General features: G+C 49.3%; 1 protein-coding gene across 4 annotated transcripts; it reads left to right on the top strand.

The window, feature by feature from the left end:
• The first annotated feature begins 11,522 nt into the window (after positions 1–11,522).
• On the top strand, positions 11,523–27,287 carry Cbx7 (chromobox 7). Of its 4 annotated transcripts, none has more exons than XM_041671931.1 (6): positions 11,523–11,814; positions 13,597–13,640; positions 21,500–21,565; positions 24,099–24,165; positions 26,397–26,751; positions 27,013–27,287. In XM_041671931.1, the coding sequence occupies exons 1-6, from the start codon at positions 11,746–11,748 to the stop codon at positions 27,165–27,167; spliced, it is 756 nt and encodes a 251-aa protein (XP_041527865.1). In that variant the 5' UTR covers positions 11,523–11,745; the 3' UTR covers positions 27,168–27,287. The 4 variants fall into 4 exon arrangements, with proteins under 4 accessions (XP_041527865.1, XP_041527864.1, XP_041527868.1 ...); XM_041671930.1 differs by having other exon boundaries at positions 27,010–27,287; XM_041671934.1 differs by having other exon boundaries at positions 11,524–11,814; positions 26,679–26,751; positions 27,010–27,287.
• The last annotated feature ends 252 nt before the right edge of the window (positions 27,288–27,539 follow it).

The following is a 27,539-nucleotide window of genomic DNA, read 5'->3' as shown; positions in this document are numbered from 1 at the left end:
GATGCTTCCCTTCTGAAGGCAGTACATCGAGCCTCCCCATTGTAGGAAGTCATAAAGCCAGCCATGGGAACTTAGGACCACAGGCTGGAGAGCTGGCTCAGTGGTTAAGAGCCCCGTTGCTCTTGCAGAGGACCCGGGTTTGCTTCCCAGCAACCACAAGACAATTACAATGCCTGTAATTCCAGTTCTAGGGACTCTGATGTTCTCTTCTGGCTTCCGAAGACACTGCATAAATGAGGTGTATTTACATCATGTAGGCTCACACACTCAAACAGGTAAACTTTTTTTTTTTTAAAAAAAAATCTTGCCGGGCGGTGGTGGCGCATGCCTTTAATCCCAGTACTCAGGAGGCAGAGGCAGGCGGATCTCTGTGAGTTTGAGACCAGCCTGGTCTACAAGAGCTAGTTCCAGGACAGGCTCCAAAACCACAGAGAAACCTGTCTCAAAAAACCAAAAAAAAAAAACAAAAAACAAAAAAAAAAAACAACTTTGAACAGCCGGGCGGTGGTGGCGCACGCCTTTAATCCCAGCACTCGGGAGGCAGAGGCGGGCAGATCTCTGGAAAACTCGAGGCCAGCCTGGTCTACAAGAGCTAGTTCCGGGACAGGCACCAAAGCTACAGAGAAACCCTGTTTCGAAAAAAAAAATCATTGAACATACTTCAAAATTCCATGGGAGTCTAATTCCTAGCTCCGGTTTTAAAGCCAATTTTTAAAGAAGATTATTATGTATAGTGTTCTGTCTGCATGTTTGCCTGTAGGCCAGAAGAGGGCGCCAGATCTCATTATTGATGGTTGTGAGCCACCATGTGGTTGCTGGGAATTAAACTCAGGACCTCTGGAAGAGCAGCCAGTGCTCTTAACTATTGAGCCATCTCTCCAGCCCCTTAAAGTCATTTTTTTTTTTTGCTTTGTTTTGTTTTTCAAGACAAGGTTTCTCTGTGTAACCCTAGCTGTCTTGGAACTGGAAGCTGGCCTCAAACTCACAGGGATCTGCCTGCCTCTGCCTCCTGAATGCTGGGATTAAAGGTGTGGGCCACTACTGCCCAGTTTATTTTTTAATTAATGTTTGCATTACATTGTGGGTGAGGCATACACAGTCATTCCTCCACCCACACAGTCAGCTGTCCTGTGAAGTCAACTAGCTCACCACACTCGCGCGTCTGCTGTACTTGCTGTTTTCCTTCCTCTCGCCTAGGAGAAGGTCACTGTTCTCATCTTGGCAACTTCCTCTTGCTATTTATTGGCTTTCCCATCTCTTCTTAGCTCTGGATTTGAGGCTTCTTTGGTTCATTTATAGTTTTGTCATAGATCTTATGTATCCCGGTCTGGACTTGAGCCCTTGAGCTGAGAATAGCCTTGTATGTTTCAATTTGCCTCTACCCTCTGGGCACAGCGACCACAGGGTTTAGCTAACATATGCAGTATCTACAGACGGCTTCGCGTGTTGGAAATGAGCACTCATCCCTAAGTGGCTGGCTACCTTCATTTGACATTATTCTGAAGGATTTGCTCAGCTTGTTGTGTGCCCCTGTAGTTAGTTCAATGCCAATGCTGTATCGTGATCCAGTGTGTGAAGAGCTTCAACGTCACTTCCCTGAACTCCTGAATCTAAGAGCTGTTTCCAGTATGGGGTTTTCTAAATATTGTTGCTATGAATATTTTGAAACAGGTTTTCTTTCGTGAATTTGGAAGAGTCACTGGAAGGAATCTCCCAGGGAGAGCAATGCCAGGCCTGAGTGCATTCGGAGCATTTAGGTTTCCCAAGCTACCATCTTTCCGCCTTTGCTGCATCCGTCAGTGTCGGCTCACCTTGCCCCACGTGCATGCCAACACTTGCAGGAAGTGTTTGAGGACACACTTCCATTTATGTGAATCAAGTAGGGGTGCAGTTATAGCTCATTGTGGGGTTCTTTATGTTTGCTTTGTGTGTGTGTGTGTGTGTGTGTGTGTGTGTGTGTGTAGCTGTTCATGTGCCTCTGTGAGTGTGTGTACATGTTCATATGTCTCTGTGTGTACATACCTGTTCTTGTGCCTCTGTGCGTGTGTGTACATGTTCATGTGCCTGTGTGCATGTGTGTGCACACATGTGGAAACCAAAGATCAATTTCTAGTATCTTCCTCTGTCAATCACCTTAAAAAGTTTGCATTTGTTTATTTTGTGTGTATGTATATATGTGGGCATGCATGTGCCAAGGCGAAGGTATGGAGTTTGGAGGACAATTTTTGGGAGTCGGATTTCTGGGGAGTTGGGTTCTGGGGATCAAACTCAGATTAGCTGGCTTGGTGGCAAGGTACTTTACTCTCAAATCATCTTGCTGGCCTTGTAGTTTTGATTTAGAGTCTCTCACTGAACCCGGAGCTCACTGATTTGACCAAACTAGCTGAACAGCAAGCTCCATGGCTAGGATTACAGGTGTCCGCTGCCACATCTGGCTTTTCCTGTGGGTTCTGGGATTTGAACTCAGGTCTTCATGGTTGTATAGTAAGCACTTTACAGACTGAGTCATCTCCCCTTGCCTTCTATTTATTAGTTAGATGTATTTATTTTTATTTTGTATGTGTGCTTGCCTGCTTGTGTGTCTATGTACTGCCTTTGTGCCTGCTGCCCAAGGAGGCTCTGGAACTGGAGTGACAGATGGTTGTCAGCAACCATGTTTACTTATAACTATATTTATTTATTTGTTGTCTTCTGAGATAGGGTGTCTCTGTGTATCTCTGGCTTTCCTGAACTCACTCTGTAAGCCAGGCTAGCCTCAGATTTAGAGTCCCTGAGTGCTGGGACTAATGACATGGGCCACCACCTCACGGCACACATCCATCTTTAGGCTGCTCTATTCAACAGCAAGCAAATGACGCCAGCCTAGGTGACAACCAGCGGGTGAATGGATAATGAGAACGTGGTGCTCAAATAAAATGGAATGTACTTTAGCTCTAAAGGAAAGTGAAATCGTGAAATTTGAAGGGAAAACGGATAGAACTGGAAAGTGTAAAATTAAGCAAAGTAACCCAAACTCAGGAAAGAAAAAAAGAGTATGTTCTTTCTCAGATGCAGACCTGAGCTTAGAATGTGTACATGTGTGTTTGAAGACAGCTGGAAGTGTGGCTATTGTACAACATTAGAAAGGAGACCGGGAGACGGTAATAGTAGATGACAAGGAAGGAGGGAATGCAGGCAAAAAGACAGGTGAGTCCTGAGAAGGATAGAAAGAGAATCGTCTCAGATCTGGAGAGATGGCTCAACAGTTAAGAGCACTGACTGCTCTTCCAAAGGCCCCTAGTTCAATTCCCAGCAACGACACGGTGACTCACAACCAGCTGTAATGAGATCTGGTGCCCTTTTCTGGCCTGCAGGCAGACATGCATTGTGTACATAATAAATAAATCTTTTTTTTTTCTTCACTGAGGCACAGTGTTCACAAATTTATTTATTTTATTTTATTTTATTTATTTATTTATTTATTTATTTTGGGACAGTGTTTCTCTGTGCTGCTTTGGAGCCTGTCTTGGAACTTGCTCTTGTAGACCAGGCTGGCCTTGAACTCACAGAACTCTGCCTGCCCCTGCCTTCCAAGTGCTGGGATTAAAGGTGTGAGCCACCACTGCCCAGCTTACAAATTTATAATAAATAAAACTTTAAAAATTTTTTTTAATATTTATATTTATTATGTATACAATATTCTGTCTGCATGTATGCCTGCAGGCCAGAAGAGGGCACCAGATCTCATTACAGATGGTTGTGAGCCACCATGTGGTTGCTGGTAATCGAACTTAGGACCTTGGAAGAGCAGGCAATGATGCTCTTAACCACTGAGCCATCTTTCCAACCCCCTAATAAATAAATCTTTTTTTTTTTGTTTTGTTTTTGTTTTTCGAGACAGGGTTTCTCTGTGGTTTTGGAGCCTGTCCTGGAACTAGCTCTTGTAGACCAGGCTAATAAATAAATCTTAAAAAAAAAAAAGTCACTAGGGCTGTTACACAGAGAAACCCTGTCTCAAAAGAAGAGAGACAATTTTCTTTCTAGCTTCAACACTGCCGTAGTTTTTATCTTTCCTTCTCCTTTCTTTCCTTCTTTTCTTTCTTTCTTTCTTTCTTTTTTCTTTTCTTGAAACAGGGTTTCTCTGTGTAGCCCTGACTGTCCTGACTCGGAGATTTGGCTGCCCCTACAGGGATTAAAGGCTTTCACCACAACCACCTGGCATATTTTTCTTTTTGGCTTTGTCAGACAGGACTCTGTGTAGCCCTGGCTGTCCTAGAACTCGGTCTGTAGATCAGGCTGACCTCGAACTCACAGAGACACACCAGCCTCTGAGGCCTCTGGAGTGCTGGGATTAAAGGTGTGAGCCAGCCACCACTGGCTGGCCATATTTTTCTTTTTCATGGTGGATCTGTGAATTTAATTTTCCTGAAACAGCAAGAACCATTTTTGTATTTCAAAAAAAAAAAAAAAATCCGATGTGTCCTTCGTTTGAAGCAGGGCTTTGGATGTGGGGCCTCCTCTTTAACCCCACTGGCCGCCAGTGCAGTCGAGTTAGGTGTGAGGCTCACTGAGTGCCTGGGTCACACTGACCCACTTAGAAGAGGTTTTCTTTTCATTTGTTCCTCTGGAACTGTGAGTCACCACATGGTGCAAGAGCAACAGGTGTTCTCAGCCTCTGAACCATCCTTCTGTCCCCCGTAATTATATTTTTAATATCAAAATCTAACACACTTACATTAGTGGTTTTTTGTTTTTTTCTAGACAGGGTTTCTCTGTGTAGTCCTGGCTGTCCTGGAACTCACTCTGTTGACCAGGCTGACCTCAAACTCAGAGATCTACCTGCTTCTATCTCCTGAGTGTTGGGATTAAATGTGTATGTCACCACTTTTAGTTTCTTAAACCATTTGGAGTCCATTTTGTGAGGCAGGAGGCCTAAAGGAGCCATTCCCACATGGATAACCAATAAATCTAGCACCATTTGTTAGAAACATTGTGTTTTCTCCTTTTCTCTACTAACAGTTTGTCATCTCTCTCCACGCAGACTCTAGATGCATGTCAATTTATTTTTTGTTTGTTTGTTTGTTTATTATGTATACAGTGTTCTGTCTGCATGTACGCCAGCAGGCCAGAAGAGGGCACCAAATATCATTTGTCCCTTTTCATGTCCATCAAACACTATCTGGTTTGCTTTATGATCTGTTATCTTCTCGGAGTGGCTTGTGTTTGGGTGAGCACATGCCATGTGGGTCCTGGGGATCAAACTCTGGTCCCCAGGCTTGGTGGTAAGTTCCTCTACACGCTGAGCCAGCTCCAGAGCCCGCCACCTCGGTCTGTTCTGTGGTCTTACTGTCCGGGACAGCATTATCAGATGAAAACCTAATGTGCTTAGGTGGTGGTGGTACACAGTTCTAATCCCAGCACTCAGGAAGCAGAGGCAGGAGGATCTCTGTGAATCTGAGGCCAGCCTGGTCTACAGAGTGAGTTTTAGGACAGCCAGAGCTGTTACACAAAGAAACCTGTCTGGAAAAAACAAAAACAAGTCTAAAGTCTAAAGTGAATCAAACAAGTCGCAAGTATAATTTGAAATTTTAGGTTTTTTTTTTTTAAATGATTTTTAGCCTGGCAGTGGTGGTGCATGCTTTTAATCCCAGCACTCCGGAGGTAGAGTTAGGTGGATCTCTGTGAGTTCAAGGCCAGCCCAGTCTACAGTGAGTTCCAAGACAGGCTTCAAAGCTAAAGAGAAACCTTGTCTCAAAAAAACCCAAAAAACAAAAAAATTAAAATTTTATGTGCATTGTGTATTGATTGTTTTTTGTTTGTTTGTTTTTACCTGCATGTATGTTTGTGTGAGGGTGTTGAATCCCTTGGAATTGAAATCACAGACTGTTGGGAGCTGCCCTGGGGGTGCTGGGAATCTAAACTGGATCCTCTGCAATAGTAGCCAATGCTTTTCACTGCTGAGCCATCTCTCCAACCCCATAATTTGACATATTTCTGATAGCTACATTAAAAATATTTTTGAACAAGTGAAATTAATTTTTATATTTTATTTAGCCTAATATAGCAAAATACTGTAATTCTAGAATAGTATTAAAATAAGTAATGGGGGGCTTGGTTTTGTTCTTTGACACAGGGTCTCCCTTTGTAGCCTAGGCTGGCCTCGAACTCACAATGATCCTGCTTCTGCCTACAGAGCCTGAGCCACCACACCTACCTATAAAATTATTGATATGGGGGCTGGAGAGATGGCTCAGCGGTTAAGAGCATCACCTGCTCTTCCAAAGGTCCTGAGTTCAATTCCCAGCAACCACATGGTGGCTCACAACCATCTGTAATGAGATCTGGTGCCCTCTTCTGGCCTGCAGGCATACAGACAGACAGAACATTGTAAACATAGTAAATAAATAAATTTATAAAAAAAATATTTATATGTTACACTAGGAAATGGGTATTGGTTTTTTGGTTATTTGTTGTTGTTGTGGTTACTGATTTTGTTTGTTTGAGACAGTGTCTTTCTATATACACCTACCTGGCTCACCCAGAACTCCCAGAGATCTGACCGCCTGTCTTCTGAATTAGATGTGCACATGACTAGCTGGGTACTGTCTGTGAAATTTCTTTTTTTTTTTATTTATTTATTTATTTATTTATTTATTTATTTATGTAGACAATATTCTATCTGTGTGTATCCCTGCAGGCCAGAAGAGGGCACCAGACCTCATTACAGATGGTTGTGAGCCACCATGTGGTTGCGGGGAATTGAACTCAGGACCTTTGGAAGAGCAGGCAGTGCTCTTAACCACTGAGCCATCTCTCCAACCTGTCTGTGAAATTTCTATTTCTTTTTACTATTATATCTGTCTTGAGTACACGCTTCTCACGTGCCCCATTGTCACTGTGGCCAGTGGTTACCCACTCAAGCTATTACTGATACAGTGACAAATGAGGTCCCTTCTTGGGGTTCTTGGTTGCATTAATAAAAGAATTTAAGAGTAGGCTCAAAGGATAGCACAAGGTCAGTTTTATTAGAGTTTTAGAAAAACTGTCAGCAAGCTGTAAACCTCAGTAGCTGTCCAGGTGGAGGAGAGAAAGGAAAAGGCCATGCCATTCAAGCCAACATGGTCAGATGTGTGACTGACAGACAGCGACCAGGTGGGGAGAGAAACTTTAGGAAGAAGCTATAAGGAAGCCCAACATGCTGGGGAAGAAAGGGTTAAGGAAAGCATGCTTCGAAAAGATAGCTTAATAAAAAAAAAAAAAAAAAAAAGGGAAAATTTACTCAAATGAGAAATTCAGGTCGACTGGAGACCCTTATGTGGCTACAGTCTGTGAGATGCTACACTCAGGATGGGTCTCTTTGGCATGACCTAGGATGAGCCCGCCTTCCTAGGGGTGGTCCTTTAGTCAAAGTGTTTGAACCAGCCCAACTGGAATTGTAAGCCTTCACGGGAGCTGGTCGGAGGAAGACCAGTTTTCTTGACCAGGAGCTGGGGTTTGTTTGCTCTTCCGATCTGGTGCAATGGAAATGGGAGTTGCCCTGAACTCACCCGGCCATCGTCTCCAGCCTTCAGTGTTCATCAGTAAAGAGGAAATTTGCTGTAGATTATTCTTTCTTCTTTTTTTCTTTCTTTCTTTTTTTTTTGTAGATACTTTCATGGGGACAAGTCATTTCCTTGTAGTCCTAATTTACTTTGATTTTAAGCACATATTCTGGGCTTGGGGGTGCCTGCCTGTAGTCCAGAGAGTCTGGAGGCCAGCAACTGCCTCATTCCGCACTGAAGCACTGGCCACCAGGGAAGAGGCTCATGGAGCGTTATTCTTCACCTGCATGCTTTTCAGGGAAAGACATTTTTCCTAGGAATTTGCCAGAGCAGTTTAGATTTCCGGGGACCGTGATAAAATCAGTCACAATCTCCCTGTATCTCTTCACTTTCCTTTTTCCAACACTGCAGATTCTTTGCTTTTCACCCCGGTGTTAGCTAATTGCATTCTCTCTCTTTTTTCTTGGTTATTTTGGGCTAGCAGCACTGTTAGTCTTTTCTAAAAGAAAAAAAAAATCTCAGCACTTGGGAGGCAGAGGCAGGCACATCTCTGAGTTTGAGTCCAGCCTGGTCCATAGAATGAGTTCCAGGACGGCCCAACTTTGAGGTAGGCTTGTCTGTATGTCTGTGTACCATGTACTTTAGTGCTCTCGAGGCCCTGGGACTGATGTATTGACAGCTCCGAGCTGTCTTGTCCTTGGTGGGAACTGAACCCCAGTCTTCGGCTCTGGAAGAGCACCTGATGTTCTTAACTGCTGAGCCTTCTCTCCAGCTTCTACCCTGGAATTCTTGATCCTTCTGCCTCACTTGAAGCACCATTGAGTGCCTGGTTTCTCAGGATTTAAAAGTATGTAACATTTTCATTCTCAATCAGTTAAAATATTGTATCATTTCCATTATGATTTTTTGATCCATTAGTTAGAAACATCTTTGTTAACTTCAAAGTATTTGGGGCTTTTGATGTTATCTCTTTATGAAGGTTTTGAATTTAACTTCTTATTGCGTCTATGCCCTATATATTACATATATATGGAGGTGCGTGTACCGCAGCACATGTGTGGCGGTCACAGAAAACTGTAAAGTCACTTCTGGCTTTCTATTTCCACCCGGGTTCCAGAGATAGCACTCAGGCCACTGGTCTTGCCAGCCCTTTTGGCTTTTTGCTTCACCTTATTGTATATTTTATGTGTTGAAATTTTCTTGAGGTGAAATGGTTTGGTAAATATTCCTTTTATATTAAAAAGAATCTGCTTTTTGGTGTTGACTCTGTGCTCTTGAATAGTCAATCCGTCAGGCAAGTGTAGGAATTGGATTCAAATCTCCTTCCTGAGCCGGGCGATGGTGGCGCACGCCTTTAATCCCAGCACTCGGGAGGCAGAGGTAGGCGGATCTCTGTGAGTTTGAGATCAGCCTGGTCTAGAGAGCTAGTTCCAGGACAGGCTCCAAAGCCACAGAGAAACCCTGTCTCGAAAAAACAACAAACAAAAAAACCAAAAAAACAAAACAAAACAAAACAAATCTCCTTCCTGTATCTTACTAAGTATTTTCCTGTGTCTTACTAAGTATCTTCTTGTATCTTACTAAGTATTTTCCCACTAGTCCACTGAGGGGGGGGGGGACAACCCTCCCCGTAGAATTTGTGGATTCCTCTGTTTTGTTTTTTTGGGAGTATCTTCCTTCTGTTTTTTGGACTTTCAACTCTGGTGTTTTGCATGCCAATTTGAAACCATTCTCCGGGGCAAAGTGGGCCCTTCAGTGTGAAGGGGCTTCCTTTGTCTTTGTAATGGATCTTTCCTCTGATTTAAATAGCTGCGCCGGCCCCTTTCCCTTTGCATTTGCTTGCTGTCTACTCTCTGTCCATTTATTATCCTTGTTTCACAAACACCCCTTGTAGTTATTTCGTGTAAATTACTCTGCTGGGATTTTAAGTAGCCCGACTTTAAGGACCACAGTGTTAGTCCACTAAATTTTATTAAGTCACAGGACATTCGTATTTCTATTATCTGCTCATCTTTCTCGCTTCTTGCTTGGTTGCTTTCCTCGGCTATTCCCTCTACTCTTGTGCACAGCGCGGTCCTCAGCGTTTGCACGCGTCTGGTGTTTACCCTAACCTTGGCAACGCGCATTCTCAACTTATCCCTTCTTCATTTTGCACCGGGATGTGTAAGGACCTTAGTACACTTGAACGTCAGTCGCCCTAGTTACCCATGGCTATTGTTAATTTCCCGTCTGCTTTTTTCTGGAAAACGCGTTTCTGCTTTGGAAACCATTGTCTCTCCGTCATTGAATCAGACCTCTTCCCGGTCTCACCCCCCTCCCCCGCCCCGGATCCCCAGTTTCTCGTTTGGAATTCCCCTCAGGGATGGTCAGATTCCTAGTGTCTGTCTTTGCAAAATGTCTTTATTGTACCGTTGTTCTTAGCAGGTATTTCCACGGAATATACAGTTCTCGATGATGGTAATTTTCTCTCGGGACAGGGTCTTGACGTCCCCTGCCTTAAGGCTTCCTTTGCGCTTGGTAAAAACTCATGTGCCAATCTAGTTTTCTCTTTTGTGTCTTCGCCGGACTTCGGTGTTTAGAGTTTCAGAATAGGGAACTACGGGATGTATCTAAGCACTGGGTGCCTCGGTCGGGTTTGGTGGTAGAAAGCCCATTGGGTCACAGGGATGGGGGAGGGGGACGCAGCGAGAGGAGGTAGTTAAGAATCCGGGGTGTGTGGGGGTGGTGATGTTGAGGGGCGGCCCTAAATCAACTCCGGGAGGTCGGAGAGGCAGGAATGAGGAGGAAGCGGGCGGAGTGGGGGCGACTCCTACCTCATCTCCACTGTAGAGAAAGCCTTAGGGCTGAGTCGGGGATTAGGAGTTCGTTCGTTGCTCACGACAGAAGTGCAGAAAACCAAGGAGGTGGAGGAAGGCCTAGGGAGTCTAGTCCGTGGCTGGGTCGGCTGCCATAAAAAAGGGGTCTCCACCTGAGATGACTTGTTACTGCTAGCCTGGGCCCTGTGGGTAGCGCGCTCACGTGTGTGCCCGTGCTTTCTCCACCACCGGCTAGGACTGGGGAAAGGCTGATGGGTGGAAGCATGGCGGGGTGGGCGCAGAGGCATCTTCAGGCCCGCCGGGACTGCGCACTCCGGGTGGGAAACCTTTGCTGTCCGCCCCTCCTACCGCGCCGCGGTCCTCACCCGGCCTGGTCTCTTTTGTGGGAAGGGAAACAAATGACCGGCTTATTCTGCCTGTTTCCTATCTGCATAACACGGCCTCACACCATTCTTTAAAATTTCGTTTGCATTTTATTTTATTCTTTGAGACAGGGTCTCCCCCCCCCCCCCCCATAGCCCTCGAACACAAGAGATCCGCCCGACCCTGCCGCCTCAGTACTGGGATTAAAGAGTGAGCTTCTACCTTCTGTCTTAAAATGATTTTTTAAAATAAATAGTGTATGAGTGGTTGCCTGCTTACCACGTACGAGCCACGTGGATCAGAGGATAGCAGTGAATTCCCTGGAATCACGGTTGTGAACCATAATGCGAGTGTTGGGAACTAAACCCAGGTCCTCTGAAAAGAGCAGCAACTGCTCTTAAACACAACGCCATCTCTCCAACCCCTGTCTTAATATATTTATTTGAGACAGGGTCTTATGTAGTGCAGTCTGGCCACGAACTCCTTCCTGATCATTCTGCCTCAGCTGCCCAATGTTGAGATTACAGGCCTGCTACTCCGGGCTTCAGAGTCACACCATTTTGGACCTTCCGAATCATTGGGAGGATTCCAGGAAAATAATCACAGCCAGCTCAGAAGCAGAGGAGAGAGACGGGGTGCGCCGCAGACGGCTGCGCTCACACCCCACGCTCCAAACAAGTCGGGAGCATCAGACGCGCTACCAGCCGCCCAACTTGGCTAGCAGGCGGGGTTAGGGAGAGGGGCGGGGTCCCCGCGGCGAGGGGCGGGGTCCCGGCAGCGAGGGGCGGAGCTGACCCTCCGGGCTCTCTCCGAGGCCCGCCCGCGCGCGCGCACCCGCTCGCCGGCGCTGAGGAAAACGTTGCGCAGGTTCAAAAATGGAACGTCGGCGGCGTGAGGGAGCGCTAGGGGGTGTGCGCGCGTGCGCGTGCGCGCCGGACAGAGCCTGACGGGGTCCCCGCCAGCCCGAGCATCGCGCGCAGCAGCCGCGGCCCCGCAGCTCCACCCCCGACCCGGCCCGGCCCCCGGCCCGTCGCCCGCCGCCCCGCATGGAGCTGTCAGCCATAGGCGAGCAGGTGTTTGCGGTGGAGAGCATCCGGAAGAAGCGCGTGCGGAAGGTGAGGCTGTTCGGGGGCGGCTCCCGCGACGCGGCGAGGTCGCCTCCTGCTCCCCAGCACCGCCCCCTCCAGGTCGGGCAGAGCGGAAAGTGGTGCGGGGGACACCTGGGGACCCGGCGCTGCTGGGCCGGCCTCACAGCCCCGTCCCTCACTTTCCCCGCCACTGTGGCGGGCCAGTAGAGTTAAAGTTGCTGCCCTGAGATGCTGGTGCTTCTGAGGCCGTGTGGGATGGAGATGAGGACGGGACTGGAGATTCTGAACTCCATTCCGCCTCATTCCCTTTACGCTCAGTTTCGAGGAGACTGACGCTCAAGTTGAGGAAGCAACTCGCTAGTGCGTTAGAGCAAGTGAGTCTCGAACTCGGCCCTCCGGAGTTTTAGTACCAAGCCCTTTGAAGTTGGCAGCAGAGCTTTGGGAAAGTCTCCTCTGGCCTATGAAGTTTTCCTGTTGGACTTTGACCTTCCCGATCCCAACCCCCCCCCACCCCCAGCCCGGGCACACCTTTCTTCTCCTTCCCCAATCCTCCCCTCCCCCACCGACGAGCCGGGTGCCGCTCCGCAGCCCGGGCCACTGTTGTTGGGGCATCCTCGAAGCTCCGCCCCCCTCTGCCAAGGCCTTCCACTCACACCCTGAGATTTAAGGAGGCGGTTCTGCCGCGCTCAGGACCACACACCTCTGCCCGGAGCTTCCGGTCCGCACCTCAAGTCTACGCTCTTTGTGCACGTGCCCGCCGAGGGGCTCGTACCAGAGTGAACTTGGATCTGGGCATATCCTTGGGAAAGAAAAGTTCTTCTCTTGGGTCTGCCGAGGGTCCCCTTTCCGTTTTCTCCCTGCAACTCCTTGAGAGGCTCCTGGCAGCCACATTCTCCCGCTTGACTGAAGTGTGGGGCTGGATAGCACCTGCTGTGTGATCCTCTGCAGGGCTTTGGGTGGGCCCGGAGTAGGTGGCGTGGGGCTGTGACTGTTGGTTAGAGTGCCTGCCCAGGGTACTAGACTGAAGCGGGTATAGCTATCATGTCCTCCGACAGGGCACAGGGGTAGGTCAGAGAGGGAAGGAACCCTTCATTCGTTCAGCTCAGCTCTCCAAACCTAAACTGAGGCTGCAGGATGTTCCAGGTACCACTCTGAGCCCGAGGCTCCCTTGTTTCTCTCAGTGCTGGCGTTCTGGCAAAGAGCACAGATACAGGCAGGATGAACGAGGAAGTCAATACTGATGCCTCTGGCAGACTAGGTGCTTTTTCATAAAGAACTGTCCACTGTGTGGTGCTAGGGAGGAAAGCTTTGCAAGGTGCTACAGATTAACCTCAGAGCCGTGGTATGGAGATGCTTCACCCAGTGCATGGGGCTGGGGTGGACAGTTAAGGTCCCTTTCCTTCAGACTCCAGTTTCTAACAAGGGACGGACAGACAGCCACCTTTCAATGGTGTAAGCAGCTTCTCCCAGAGAGGAGAGCTAGGGATCCTGGTCTCAGCTTGGAACTTGAGCTGCTGTGCGTGGCTATACATACATGTTTCCATGTGCTCTCGGTTTCCCTCTGTGACATGACCCCGTCTCGGGTTCCAGGGATGTTTGGGACCAGATGTACCTTCCATGCTGCAGCAGGGAGGGCTATGGGATGGTCATATAGTAGCCAGAGTTTGGGGGAGTTGTCCCTTGGGTTGAGGGAGCCTTGCCGTTCATAGGTTGGTGATACTATACCTGCCACTGAGGGTCTCTTGGCCTTCACTGTCCTGCAGGGTTGTAGGGGTGTGTATCTCACTGTCTCCATTTTTCTTTTCCCAGGGCAAAGTCGAGTATCTGGTGAAGTGGAAAGGATGGCCCCCCAAGTAAGGCTCATGTGTGTGTCCCCTACCTGTCGTCCTCTCCCCGTGCTGGCTTCAGCCCCTGTTGCTTTTATGACTGAATAGCAAGTCCTGACTAAATCATCAGCTTTTGGGGACCCCTCCGGTCCCCTCTGCTAGAGGGTGTCCTGCTTGTCCCCTCATCCTGCCCCCTTTCTTCTGGCCATGGGAGTTAAGACCCAGCACCTTGGCTTCCTCAACGACTGCTGGCCAGTGAAGGGGGTCCCATGTGGAGCAATTACAGTGCTAGGTCAGATGGGAATCTTGGCGGTGGATCCCCAGTCAGTGCTGGGGGGGCGGGGGCAGAACCTGGGTCTTCTTGTATTTGGATGGCACTCTCTTGTCTACAGGGTAAGTTCCCAAGCATTCTTTTTAAATAGATGTGATTCTGAGCTTTTCAGCTGAGGAAACAGTCAGAGACCAGAAGCAGCTTGCCTTAGGTCACACAGCAAGGGGAGGCAGAACTGGGACTTGAACTAAGCCTGACCATTTTCAGGCCTCTCCTCTGTCTTCTAATATGCTTTCCTGGCGTTGTGGGGTAGAGAGTTAGGGAAGATACCTAGTATGGCAGATGAACCTCTGGTGTGGGAGCCTGATGAGGAACCTTCTCACTAACCAAAGAGTTGTTGGGGTTGGGAAACAAGCTACATGTAGGACCTCTCTACTGGTCTGTGACCGCTCTGCCCTGCCTCCTAGAGCCTGGCTTCTGGAAACCCCCTCTGCTCTCCTGATGGCTCTGACAGCCCTGGAACTTTCTCCTCTTGTGTGTGTGTTGGGGGGGGGGGGGGGCGTGGAAGTGGGAAAGGGCTGACCTGTGATTCGGTCCTGGGGTATTATGGAGGGATGGTGGGAAGAGGGGAAGTCAGTACCCAAGTGCCTCCAGTGTTCCCCTCTACGAAGTAGGTTCAGTGGCCTAGGACTTCACTTCTCTTACAGGCTGCTTAGCCTGGCAGGGTGAAAGGCCTGGGCATTGGTTCAGAGTGGACCACGGGCATCCAGGTGTGCTGGTGATAACATGCGGATAACACATTTGTCTTCCCCTCACTGGTCCCTAGTGGTCATCTGGCCTGGGAACAGTGGCAGAGGGAATGCAGGAAAAGGGGCACAGCAAGTGGCTGGAACAGGGCTCCGTTTGCTGTCCGCAGGCAGCTGACCACATCCACAGCTTCCCTGAGGAGAAGGGGAGCAAGGGCCTTGATAGCTCTCCTGTCTCTTCCCAAAGTCATTTGGCTAGATCACCTAGGGTGATGCCTTCTCTCTTTGCTTCTAGATTTCAGGCCTGGCTGCCCAGTGGGCACTTAGGAGCCCTTGGGCAACTCCTCAGACTCTACTCGCTGCTCTCCTCATACTGAACCCCAAAGCCTCTCACAGAACCAATGTTCTCAGAGTTAAACTAAAAGTACAGGGTCAGCTGAGTGGGCCTGTAGGCTGCGTTTTTTGTTGGAAGGAAAGATTTCATTCCAAATAGGAGCTTAAGTTTGCTCAGAATAATATAGTCTTTTCAGATGGCGAAACTGAGGTTATGACAGGAACATGACTGCTAACTCCACCTCATAATCCCCATTTCATATGATGCCTGCTGCCTGGGTGGGTCAGGTCCAGCTGCTTTGCAGAGGCTGAGAAAGTGTGGGGAGTGGGTGTTGTCTGGCTTGGGTCCTCCTCATGGCTAGGTAGGGAACTACTTAGTATAATAGTGACAGGAAGGTACCTTTGCCAGGCCACCGCAGCCATTTTGTTCCTGTCCATTTTTCCCCCAGCAAAAGGCAAATAACGCCCCCCCTCCAGTAATGTAATAGAAGGGAACTCTTGGATCTTCCGGGGGCATCAGGTACTCTGTTTGACTCGAAGACTCTTGGGTACTCCATTTTACCTGTTTGCCCAGCACCCTGCTACTCCCCAAGCATATAGCTCCATCTTTTCAAAAAGACGCTCCTTGGAGCTTCAGTAATGACGTCATTTACCAAGGTGCCAGTGCAAGAGCCCCAGTAAAAGCCAGGCATCACCCACTTTTACAGATGGAGAGTCCTCTTCTGAGATTCTGATCTACCCCTGGAATATGTGGCCAGCGCCACTAAAGCGGCCCAGGGGTGTCTTGCTGCTAGCTTTTCTAGTGTCAGCCCATCATGCCTCCTTAGGAACTTTGGTTATGATTGACAGGCTGTGCCTCCATTTCCTCATGTATAATGAAACCTGCTAGGAATCACTAACGCATCCTGGCAGCCAGGTACAGAGCAGGGTGCCTCCTCTCTAGGCCAAGAAGCCTTGTTTAGCCCTGGCAGCCATGCCTGCAACTCCAGGCTTCTGAAGCTGGTTTAATTTTCTTGGATTTTATAAGTATGTGCGTCATGTGGTTTAAAACATCGGATCTTCTCCCCAACTCAAAGCTAAGGGATTATGGGGAAACCCGGTTTAGAATGAGGCTCAGCAGTTGGGGCGGTTGAAACTGGAGTCCTGGAGCTGCTGCTGGCCTGGCTCCGCGTGGCCCCAGCTCGCCCGGTTTCTGCGTACTGCTCAGCAGGCCCCTCCCCCACCCTGGAACGGCAGGCTACGGCCCGGCGACCTGTCCTGCTTGGGGTGCTGCGCCCCACCCCATCGCCTGACCCCAGCTCGCGGGGACTGCAGAGGAGCGGGGGCCGGGGTGCGGCGGCGGAGCTTGTTTACCGGGCGGTGGGGCGGGACTAAGGTCACGTGGTCGTGTTTATCTCCAGCCGGCAGGCGTGCCCGCCCATGTAGGTTTCCAGTGCTGGGGCTCTCACCCTCACCCTGTGCTTGAGTGCGCGAGCGCGCGCCAGATGCTTACAGCGGCGCTTTGCTGCCAGTTTTGAACCCTTCTGCAAGACCCGCTGCTTCGCTTTGCCTTGAGGTGGAAGGGATTAGCCGTCCTCCCACCTCCATCCCTCCTGCTGCTCCCTTCTCTGCCTTGGGAATTGGTTCTAGGACTCTGACTGCCCTTTTCTGTTGTTTCATGGCTAAGAGAGGCTAGATAATAGGCAGTGACCCTCCCCCAAGGGATGCTCCAGCTTGTGGGAGAGCCCAAGGAGGTGACCTTGGGCGAGGTGCTTAATCTCTGTGCCTCCTGTTTTCATCTGTAAACTGGAGTGATTATTTAAGAACCTACCTCGGTGAAATATTCCTCAGAGTAGACTGTTGCATTCGTGACAGCCAGTGGAGGCAATTGTTCTTTAGATGAAGGAACTGAGTGCAGAGAAGGGTGGGAATCCCACAGTAGCTGCAGCAGTAAGGAGTGGGCTGATAGGAGCTGGAGGGCAGAAGACTTGAGTTCCACCTGCCCTGGTGGGGATCAGTTCAGCAGCTTTCTTAGAACACCTGGTGCTGAGTTGAGCTGGGTGCATTCATAGTTGAATTGGTCCTGCTTAGCAAGGACCAGTTGGGCCAGGAATCCACCAGAACCTGGTTCTTAAGGATGATTGGGAGATGGCTGCCAGACAGGGAGAGGAGTGCACACAGGGGCTGACGAACCTCTGGAGGCTGCCCAAGATCCACTGGTCAGCTGAAAACAAGAAGGAAGGAAGGAAGAGTTCTGTGTCTGGCCACTTGCCCCTCTTCCTGGTCCAGTGTCCCTGAGACTTAAGAGAAAGGTTTTAGCTCTTAGGATGTCTCTGCCTCCTTTCTCCCTGCTCATGAGACCTCTCAGGCAGTTGTCACTTTCCCCAGGATGCCCTTGGCCTGAATCACAGAACATGGTCATGGTTTAATTTTTAAAAAAATACATATCACTGGGCATGGTAGTGCACGACATTAATCCCAGCACTAGGGAGGCAGAGGCAGGCGGATCTTATGAGTGGAGGCCAGCCTGGTCTACAGAGGGAGTTCCAGGACTCAGAAATCCTGCCTCTGCCTTGGGAGTGCTGGAACTAAAGGTGTGCTCCTGACTTTAACGTCCCTTTCATCTTCTTTCCTGGAACCTTTCTTCCCAACATGTTCGTGTGTGGGTGTGCGTGCTTGTGCACACACGTATTTATAGTCACTGAGTTTAATTGTGGTTGCTTGCTTATAGATGGATTTGGGGTTATTTACTGGGTTATAGGTGTCTTCCCAGTAGCCACACCTCTGAAGAAAAATGGCGTCTTTCCCAGCAGCTGTGGACTAGGGGCGTAGTTCATGTGTGTTGTCCTCATCTATACTGAAACGTCGACAGCCTCCATTTTGTGCAAATAACCACAGCTCCTGTGCGTTCAGGAGTGTGGTAGCCATGTGCTGTTCAGAATAGCATCTTACAGCATTCCTTATCCTCTGCCTGCTCTTCTGTGATGTTTCCTGAGGTTTGTGGGGGAGGGCTAGTATAGATGTCCTGTTTAAGGCTGAACGCTCAAAATTTAACTTATTCTCAGCACTTCAACATTTTCCTTTTGTTCTGTTTTCTTGTTTGTTTTTTCTCAAGACAAAGTTTCTTTGTAGCAGGCTTTTTTGGACTGTCAGCCCCGAGATCATGACACAGACTTGGTAATTATGAATGCTCAGCCTTTAGCTTAGGCTTGTTTCTCGCTAGGTTTTATAACAGCCCACTTCTGTTAATCTGTGTGCTACCCCGAGGCTCATTTACCTCATCCACCTGCTGCTCATCCTGTTTACCTGCGGTCTCCATGTCTGCCTGGCTCCCCGTATCTCTCTGCCCTTCACCTGTTTATTAGACCATTCAGGTGCCCTAGGCAGGCAAGGTGGAACAGCACATCTTTACACACTTAAAGAAATACTCTATTCCACAACACTTCTCTGTATAACAGCTCTGGCTGTCCGGAACTCGCTCTGGAGACCAGGCTGGCCTCAAACTCACAGAGAGCCATCTGCCTCTACCTCCCGAGTGCTGGGACTAAAGGTGTGCACCACCATACCTGACTGCACTTTGACCATTTTTGAGTCTGCAATAATTCTGCCTACTGCAAAAAGCTTCTTCTCTAAGATTGGGAGCAGCACAGATCTACGGGTTTAAACAAATACTTAGAAGGCAGTTTGACAGCATGTCCCTTTAGCAGAACAGCAGATAGGTTCCCTCCTAGGAGCTATGATAACCAGGTTAACAGCCCTGAGCATAAATTTTCTCCTGCGGAGTTGGCCTCCAATCAATTCGGAAAGCAGTCGGTTGTTTACCATTTACACCTCTGTTGCACTGTTGGTAGCATCCTGCTTAGCCAGTCAGTATTAGAGCAAGCGAGGATCATCTCTGGGTCAGACTATCAGTGGCTTTCTCCCAAGTAGCCTGGAATCTTTCAGAACTATGAAAACTAATAAGAAACTCCCAGGTCAGTTTTAGCTTGATTATCTATGTCGTATAATAAAAATATGCGGTGTCTATAACATCAAGGTCCTACTACCTAATTTTGGTGGGCAACCAAGAGCAATGACAAATGCTTTTGTTTTGGGCCCTCAGGCCTTCTTGTCAAACAACTCATAGGGCAGCATCTCATGCCTGGCACTGAGATTTTCATTTAATAACCTGTGCTTTCTGGAGGCAGCAGCATTCACTCACATAGGATACCACCATTCATGATCATGTTTTTAAAAATAATGTGTGTGTGTGTGTGTGTGTGTGTGTGTGTAGGTACATTTGAGTCTCACTGTGGTTGTTAGAGTACAATTTGGTTCTCTCTGTCTACCTGGGAAATACCAGGGATCAAACTCAGATTGTCAAGCTGGGCAGCATATTACCAACCCTTAACCTCTTTAAAAAACACATATGTCTGTGTGTTTTTAGTAGTAGTGGTGGTGGTGGTAGTGGTTCTGCATGTGTTTGGTTATGTACACATGAGTGCAAGTGCCCAGAGAGCCCAGGAGAGGGCACTAGCCCCTAGGAGATAGCGGGACAAGCAGTAATGAACATCTGACCTAGGAGTTGGGATCTGAAATCCTGCTTTTTTTTTTTTTTTTTTTTTTCTTTTTCGAGACAGGGTTTCTCTGTGGCTTTGGAGCCTACCCTGGAACTAGCTCTGTAGACCAGGCTGGTCTCGAACTCACAGAGATCTGCCTGCCTCTGCCTCCCGAGTGCTGGGATTAAAGGCGTGCGCCACCATCGCCCGGCTGAAATCCTGCTTTTTGCGAGATCAGCTTGTGCTCTTAGCTGCTGAGCCATCTCCAACCTCTATATTTTAAAAACTAGCTTACAGATTGGTGGGTTTTCCACTGACTTTTCATACATCCATAGTTTTGGTGAACTCTCCCCCGTCTCTTGCTCTCATCCCCACTTACGCCTTTTTCCACCCCGGCATTCTGCTCCCCTGTTCCTGCTTCAAAGCTTCTTTCCTTCTGTCTCCTGGGATCTTTCTGGTTTCCTGACCTCCACAGGCACTGCAAATTAACACAAATCTGAAAATCTGAAGCTAGGCTTTTTTTTTTTGGGCCTGGACTACTTCATTTTGTGTATTTTCCACTTCGATCTATTTTCCTGTGAATTCTGTGTTTTATTTTTTTCTTTACATTTGAATAACGTTCCCTTGCATATGGGTGACACATTTCACTATCTGGTTATTACCTGATGAGCATCTAGACTGACTTAATTTCCTAGCCACGATGAAGAGAGCAGAAAGAACGCAGAAGAACAAGTATCTCTGCAGTAGTCTTTTGAGTGCATGCCCCAGGAGCGGTATGTTTGAGCGCCACATTTTTGTTGTTATTGTTGTTGTTGTTGTTTTTTTTTTTTTTTTGGTTTTTCGAGACAGGGTTTCTCTGTGGTTTTGGAGCCTGTCCTGGAACTAGCTCTTGTAGACCAGGCTGGTCTCGAACTCCCAGAGATCCGCCTGCCTCTGCCTCCCAAGTGCTGGGATTAAAGGCGTGCGCCACCACCGCCCGGCTTGTTTTTTTTTTTTTTTTTTTTTTTTTTTTAATTATGATTGGGTCCACCATGTAGTTCTAGCTGACCTGGAATTCAGTATGTAGACCAGCACACCCAGGCATTATCTATCTATCTATCTATTTTTTGTTTTTGTTTTTTCGAGACAGGGTTTCTCTATGTAGGTAGCTTGGGAGCCTATCCTGGCACTCACTCTGTAGACCAGGCTGGCCTCAAACTCACAGAGATCCTCCTGCCTCTACCTCCTGAGTGCTGGGATTAAAGGCATGTGCCACCACTGCCCAGCGATTTTTCTACTTGTATTCCCACTTACTGCTTTAGAATTTTATTTTTTGTTCTTTTAAGATATTGGTCATTGCCAGGCAGTGGTGGTAGCACATGCCTTTAATCCCAGCACTTGGGAGACAGAGACAGGCGGATCTCTGAGTTTGAGGCCAGTCTCGTCTGTAGCGCAAGTTCAAGGACAAGCTCCAAAGCTACTGAGAAACCTGTCTCTGGGGGAAAGAAAAAAGATATCAGTCATCACTAGACGTTTACCAGACACCTGTTGTGGGCCAGGCTCAGAGAGAAGGGGCTGAAGGGGCTGCAGGCCTTGCTTGATGGCTGCAGCTGGAGCTGGGGCCAAGCAACATAAAAAACACAAATAGCAAAACCCTTTCTCTCAGCCAGCCACTACTGTGAACAGCCCTGAGAGCTCTGGTCAGTCCTTGCGTTCTTCACAAGGAGGGACGCAGAAGCACAGGGCTGCTGAGTATTAGCTCAAGGTTACACAGTCAGCGAGGGTCAGAGCTGGGATTTGAACCCAAATAGGCTAGCCCCGGAGCCCCTGCCAGGCTGTGGGATGAGGGCCAAAGGCATCCTTAAGCTTCAGGAGGATGAGAGATCTAGTTGGAGTCTGCAGTAGGATGGAGTTGTGGCTAAGGCTCTCATAACTGCACAGGCCAGGCCAAGGCTATGTGGTAGGCTGGCACAGAGCACAGCTGCACCTCTGGGACACTGTGGTGGCTGAGCAGCTCTGATCTTTTGTTTTTCTCCCCAGGTACAGCACATGGGAGCCAGAGGAGCACATCCTGGACCCCCGCCTTGTCATGGCCTACGAGGAGAAGTAAGGGCCCTGCTTGTTCTGGGCCTGGGCTGAGCCTTGCTCCAACCAGTGGCTTAGCCCTGGGCAAGAGGGCCGGGTGGTTGGGGCTGTGCGTGCCAGGGAAAGGTGGTGGGCATCTAAAACCTGTTCCTGTATCCTCCCTATCTGCCAGCTTTGCCCTCCTGTGGCTTCCTGGTCCCAGGCTGAGGATTCATTCAGAAGCATTGACAGATGTATCCCATGTGGAAATGGCAGCATCTGACCCTCCCTGTCAAAGAAGGAAGGCTGATGAGGCCAAGCAAAGCCAGGGATGTGAGGAAGGCTTCCGGCTTGACCTTAGACCTCCAGTCATGATCCCACCTTCCCATGGCTTCCCTGCTCCCACCTGGGCCAGAGTGTGGCACACCTGTTGACATTTTTAAACTACATTTGGTGGGGGCACCTGAGTGCCACAGTGCGTGTGTGAGGTTCAATGATGACCTGCATTGGTTCTCTTCCCCCGCCATGCCTGTGTTTACACAGAGTTCACGCTAGCCCTGGCCTACCTGGACTTGTGGCTGCTTCACCCTCTTCTTTCTTCTACTTGCTGGACTTAGTCTGTGTGCTACTGTGTCTGGTTCTCACAACTGTTTTGTTTGTTTGTTTGTTTTTAGTTTTTCAAGACAGAGTTTCTCTATTTAATAGTCCTGGCTGTCCTGGAACTCACTCTGTAGACCAGGCTGGCCTCAAACTGGGAGATCAGCCTGTCTCTGCCTCCCAAGTTCTGGGATTAGAGTCATGCACCACCACCACCACCCAGCATACTGACAATTGTTTTTGTTATTTGATTCCTATGGTAATTTCTTGACATAGGAATGAGGCTGATATTGGAATGAGGAATCTAAACCCCCTGAGCAGTTAGGGGGCTTGTCCAGGAGCTTTGCCTATAGAAGCTGGGACATTGAGGGCATGATCTGATCAGTCCCTCATTGCTACACTATTGCTTCTCCCCAAAGGCTTCTGGAAGCACATTCAAAGATTCAAAGGATGTGTCATCACTGTTCCTTTTTGTTTCGTTTTGTTTTTTTGTTTGTTTTTACAAGACTTGTTCTTTTTAATATTTATTTGATTTTATGTGTATGTGTGAATGCCTGAGTGTGTGTGTGTATGTACACAGACACACACACACACACTATGTGCATGCAGTACTTCTGCAGACCAGAAGAGGGTGTCAGATTCCCCCTGGAACTGGTATATCAAACATTCTGTGAGCTTCCATGTGGGTGCTGGGAACTGAATCTGAGTTTCCTACAAGAGCAGCCAGTGCTCTTAACTACTGAGTCATTTCTCCAGCCCTTCATCATTGCTCTTAAGTCAGCGATGGTGTTCCTGTCCCACAGTTTCTCTCTGTTCTCTCTGCTTCTTGGTGAGATCCTGATCTAAAGTAGTGTTTCTCAATGTGTGAGTCATGACCCCTTTGGGGGTCAAACAACTATTTTACAGGGATCGCCTAAGGCCGTCGAAAAACACAGCTATTTAAATTATCATTTATAACAATAACAAAATTACAGTTATGAAGTAACAATGAAATAATTTTATGGTTGCGGGTCAGTACATGAGGAACTGTATTAAAGGGTCGCAGCATTAGGAAGGTTGAAAAGCACTGGTGTAAAGGGTTGTGTCACTGAGAGAGTCCTATGGACTGTCTCCGTTTTCTGAGACAGGGTCTCCCTATATAGTCCTGGCTAGTACCTCCCAAATGCAGGAATTGTAGACATGTGGCACCATGCCCAAGTTTTAGATTGTGGCAAAGAAAGCCGTGGAGAGAGCCAAGGCCAGGTGCCCATTCCTCGAATCAGGAGATTATCGCCCGGCAGGGCTGTGGTAGCTCCCACCAAGACCAGTTTAAGACATTTGGGGCTGACTGGTGTATGGATAGCCCAGATGAGGAGGTCTCATTCAACCTTAATGGAGAATGAGTGAGCTCCCACCTGCTCCACCTTCCTGGTGTCTGTGAGGTCTTCGTGGTAGGGATGCAGGAGAATGTGTGGAGTGAATTGAGACAGACAGGAGGATCTGGTGTCCCCATGTTTTTGGCACTGCCATGTGGAGTCTCGAGTTGTGTCATACAGGTTAAGGGTGTCTTTGTTGGGAGGGCACCTGCAGGTCAGTCTTTCTCCTTCCTTACCCTTTCTCTGCAGGTTCCAATAGATCCCAGACAGAATGGCTGTGTCGACCTCCCCTTGCCAAGGAGCTTGCTATAGTTCTTAGTGCCCAGGACACTCAAGGCCGTTCTGGTTCTGAGTGAGAGTAGAGAGCAGAGCTCCATTCTTACAGGGTCCTCAGTGGCATAGGCGGTAGAGCCCTGTGTGGCCCCGGAGTGTAGCAAGGACCTGTGTGTTTTCAGACTAAAGGCTGAGCCCTGGAAGCTGAATGTCTGTTATGGCTCCACAGAGCAAGGGGGAGGAGTGTGGAATGGCCTGTGTCCCCCCAACCCAGGCACATGATGGAAGGGGGTGATGTCTCTTAGATGTCACAGTTTCTTTTTCTTCTGTCACCTTCTTTGCACTCCCAGGGAGGAGAGAGACCGAGCATCAGGCTATAGGAAGAGAGGTCCGAAACCCAAACGGCTTCTGCTGCAGGTAACCACTGTCTCTGACCACCACCTCACCCCCCCCCCCACCTGCATGTGCACTGGCCCTCTCGTCATTTACTCAGCTTACCCAGCACAGCCAGAGTACTGTGCAGCAAGACACTCAGTGGGTTTGTTTCAGTAGGAGTTGGGCAAAGGCTGCGCATAGATTTGGAGCCAGGAAGGTCAGCCTGGGGTGGGGACTCTAGTGGGCCTGAGGTAGTCATGTAGCCAATCTTTGAGAACTTGAAATGTTGTGGATGAGCCTTTTTGACTCTCCAAATCTCTAAACACCAAATAACCAAGGATCTATGTGCTGAGGAAGCATGGCAGGCTAGGACTGCAAAAATCCAAGGACTGGATACTCTTAGCATTCTGAACATGACCTTGGAATAGCAGACTTACAGAACCATGTTCTCTTTGGATGGGGAGAAGCCTGTGAAGCCTGTGTTGTCCTCATTCTCAAGGCGCCTTAAGTCTTGGTATAGCCACCAACAGAGTGTGAAGCCACAGACACTGTTCTGTGATTCTGCGCAGGTCTGAGTTTTCTCACCTATAAGAGGGTAGGTGAAAGGATGTGTTCTTGATTTCATAAGGTGCATCTGGGCATTTAGTTTGTATGTGTTTAACCACTCCTGGTGCCTGATTACCTCAGGCTCTCTTTAGTGGACAGGATGGCTTGCCTTTAGGTGGCGATGACCCATGGGTTTGTCATAAACTGGCCCTAGGGCAGAAAGTGACCTTTGCTAGACATGCACCCAGCACACATGTTCCCTCTCTATGTCAGATGGTAGTTGTATCATCTACTGCTGTGAGACAGACTACCCCAACACAGCACCTGGAAAACGAAACTGTTATTGTGTTATACGGTCTCTGTGGGTCTGTCCGGAAGGTGGTGCTGCCTCAGCTGGTTGTGGATCCCTTCAGGATGTTTGAGGGCTGGAACAGAAGTTTGACTGCCCAGTCACTCCTCGTGTGCCAGTGACATGGTGCTGGAGGTTGACAGTCCTATTGTGTGGTGTCCAGTCAAGTGGGTGATCAAAGAGCAAGGAAGAAGCCACAGTGTGTTTGTGGCCTTGCCTGAAGTCACACTGCAGAAGTCCAGAAGGTGGTGCTGTTGGACTCAGGCTAGTGTTCTGTTTTTCACTCTGATGAAGTGCTTACTGCTCAGCGAGGCTTGGGCTTGCCTGGGGTCACTCGGCAGGGTAGAATCCAGCTCTGACTGGAGCTCAGGATGAGGTAACAAAGAACCAAAAGGAACTACCCTTGAAATGGCTTGTGAACCCTGAAGTCTCCTGAGGGCTGGCTTCAGGGAAAGCCTTGAAGTCCCCTGCGCAGCCTTCTCATCCTGCCAGTGACCCATACCATGTGTGCCTGGCAATCAGCAGGCAGGGCAGAGTGGTGTGGGACTGGCGTGTGTCATCACTTCCTTCACCTTGAGGGTTTGTGATCTCATGGCCCCGTTTGATGGCCACTTGTCCTGGGATGGCCTCTGATGGCATATGGCAAAAGATGCTGTCCCTGAGTAATATGGGATCTTATTTGGTCTCGATCTAAGAATTTTTTTTTTCTTCTGGAGCTGTGCAAATTTTACTCCAAGTTGGAATGTCAGACTCCCCATTCTAGAGTTCCAACATGTTCTGCTTCACCGAGGTTGAGTTGGCAGCACAGACCCAGCCCCTAGAGAGGGCCCAGGGCAGCTGTCTGCAAAGAATAGGTGGGACTCTGCTCCTGCAGGCTGGACTGCCTGCAGACTGCAGAGGCAGCTTCTCCCTTTGCCTCTGTCATCCCTGAAGATCCTGTTTCAGCTTTCAAGGCTCCTTGGGAGACAAAGACCTCTCTCTAAACGGCAAAAAAATCTCGGTGTGTTTACTTCAGAAATCCGGGGGGGGTGGGGTGGTTGTTGTTGTTTCATTTTTTCAACTTTGCATAGCACTGATAATCAAATCTAGGACCTTGCACGTGGTAGGCAAGTGCTGTGCCACTGAGCTGTGGTCCTTCCCCTGTGGGTTAGTTTGCAGCCCTGCAGCCCTGATCCTCAGCCCTGGGGAGGCAAGGCCCATGCTGTGGCCAAAAGGGATGACTGAGCTCAGCGAGTGTGGGGACAGGTGTGGGCCCTGGTCTGTGGACAGGGGAGGTGCAGGATGAACAGATGGGTACACTGGGGGAGTTACCGTGTAAGCAGTGGAGCCGCAGTGGGAGGGGCAGGCTGACCCGCCGCGCCCTGGCTTGCCCCTGCAGCGGCTGTACAGCATGGACCTGCGGAGCTCCCACAAAGCCAAGGGCAAGGAGGAGCTCTGCTTCTCTTTGATGCGCCCACTCGGCAGCGGGAGCCCCAAGGGGGTGGTCAAGGCAGGGGCAGCTGAGCTGGTGGACAAGGGCCCCTTGGTGCCCACCCTGCCCTTCCCACTCTGCAAGCCGCGCAAGGCCCACAAGTACCTGCGGCTCTCACACAAGAAGTTCCCGCCACGCAGCGGGCCCCACCTGGAGAGTCACAGCCATCCACGGGAGCTCTCCCTGCAGGAGTCACCAGCCCCAGATGTCCTGCAGGCCGCCGGCGACTGGGAGCCTGTGGAGCAGCCCCCTGAGGAGGAGGGTAAGGCAGTCATCCTGAGACCTCAGCCTGAAAGGCCCTGACCCTTGTCCAGAGGGCCTGGAAGCCATGTGCAGCTGTGGAGCAATGAGGACTAATTTGGGCCCGACCCCTGCCCACCCTCTCCAGCTGGGCAGGTGCATGTGTGCCCTCCTAAGCATCCAGGTTCAAGCATATCGGGATGGGCTGTGTGCTGATACTACTAACTGATCACTTAGTGACAACCTATGCCTCATCTGTGTCTTTGTCCCATGGCTGCAGCAGAAGCAGACCTGGCCAATGGGCCCCCTCCCTGGACACCCACGCTCCCCTCAAGTGAAGTGACCGTGACTGACATCACCGCCAACTCCGTCACCGTCACCTTCCGTGAGGCTCAGGCTGCCGAGGGCTTCTTCCGAGACCGCAGTGGGAAGCTGTGAACAGCTGCTTCCTGTCTTCTTAAACTGTGTTCCTTGGGGCTTGGGTGAGGAGTTCCAGCCAGAGACAGGAGGGGCTGGGAGCAGGGCAAATTTAAAAAAAAAAAAAAAGAAGAAGAAGAAGCAGAAGCATGGGGAAGATCCCACCACCTTGCCCTTACCCCATGAGGTTGTTTACAGAGGGGCCTCCAGGACAGGGAGGGAAGGCCAGTGTTGTCTGGGTCTCATCTCCAGGGCAGATGGGGATGGGCTCCCCTGCCCAGACAGGCAAATCCTAGGAGTCGGAGGAGCCCAGGAGGTCCCGACCTTGCCTTGAGCAGCCACCCTAGCTCTCTGGTGTTGTTCCCTCCCTATTCTTTGACTTGGATCTTTACT

This window comes from Microtus oregoni, unplaced genomic scaffold, assembly GCF_018167655.1.
Source record: "Microtus oregoni isolate MIOR12 unplaced genomic scaffold, Mior012 000022F_ref0000154, whole genome shotgun sequence".
Classification (NCBI taxonomy): Eukaryota; Metazoa; Chordata; class Mammalia; order Rodentia; family Cricetidae; genus Microtus; species Microtus oregoni.
The sequence above is the reverse complement of the archived record's forward strand: the minus strand, read 5'-3'. Positions and strand labels throughout refer to the sequence as shown.

Excerpts from the sequence above, each read along its gene's own strand:
- Cbx7 (XM_041671930.1), top strand. The coding sequence starts at position 11,746 with ATGGAGCTGTCAGCCATAGGCGAGCAGGTGTTTGCGGTGGAGAGCATC. Across the intron at positions 13,641-21,499 it reads TGGAAAGGATGGCCCCCCAA|GTACAGCACATGGGAGCCAG; the intron begins GTAAGGCTCATG and ends TTTTCTCCCCAG. Across the intron at positions 26,752-27,009 it reads GCAGCCCCCTGAGGAGGAGG|CAGAAGCAGACCTGGCCAAT; the intron begins GTAAGGCAGTCA and ends CCATGGCTGCAG.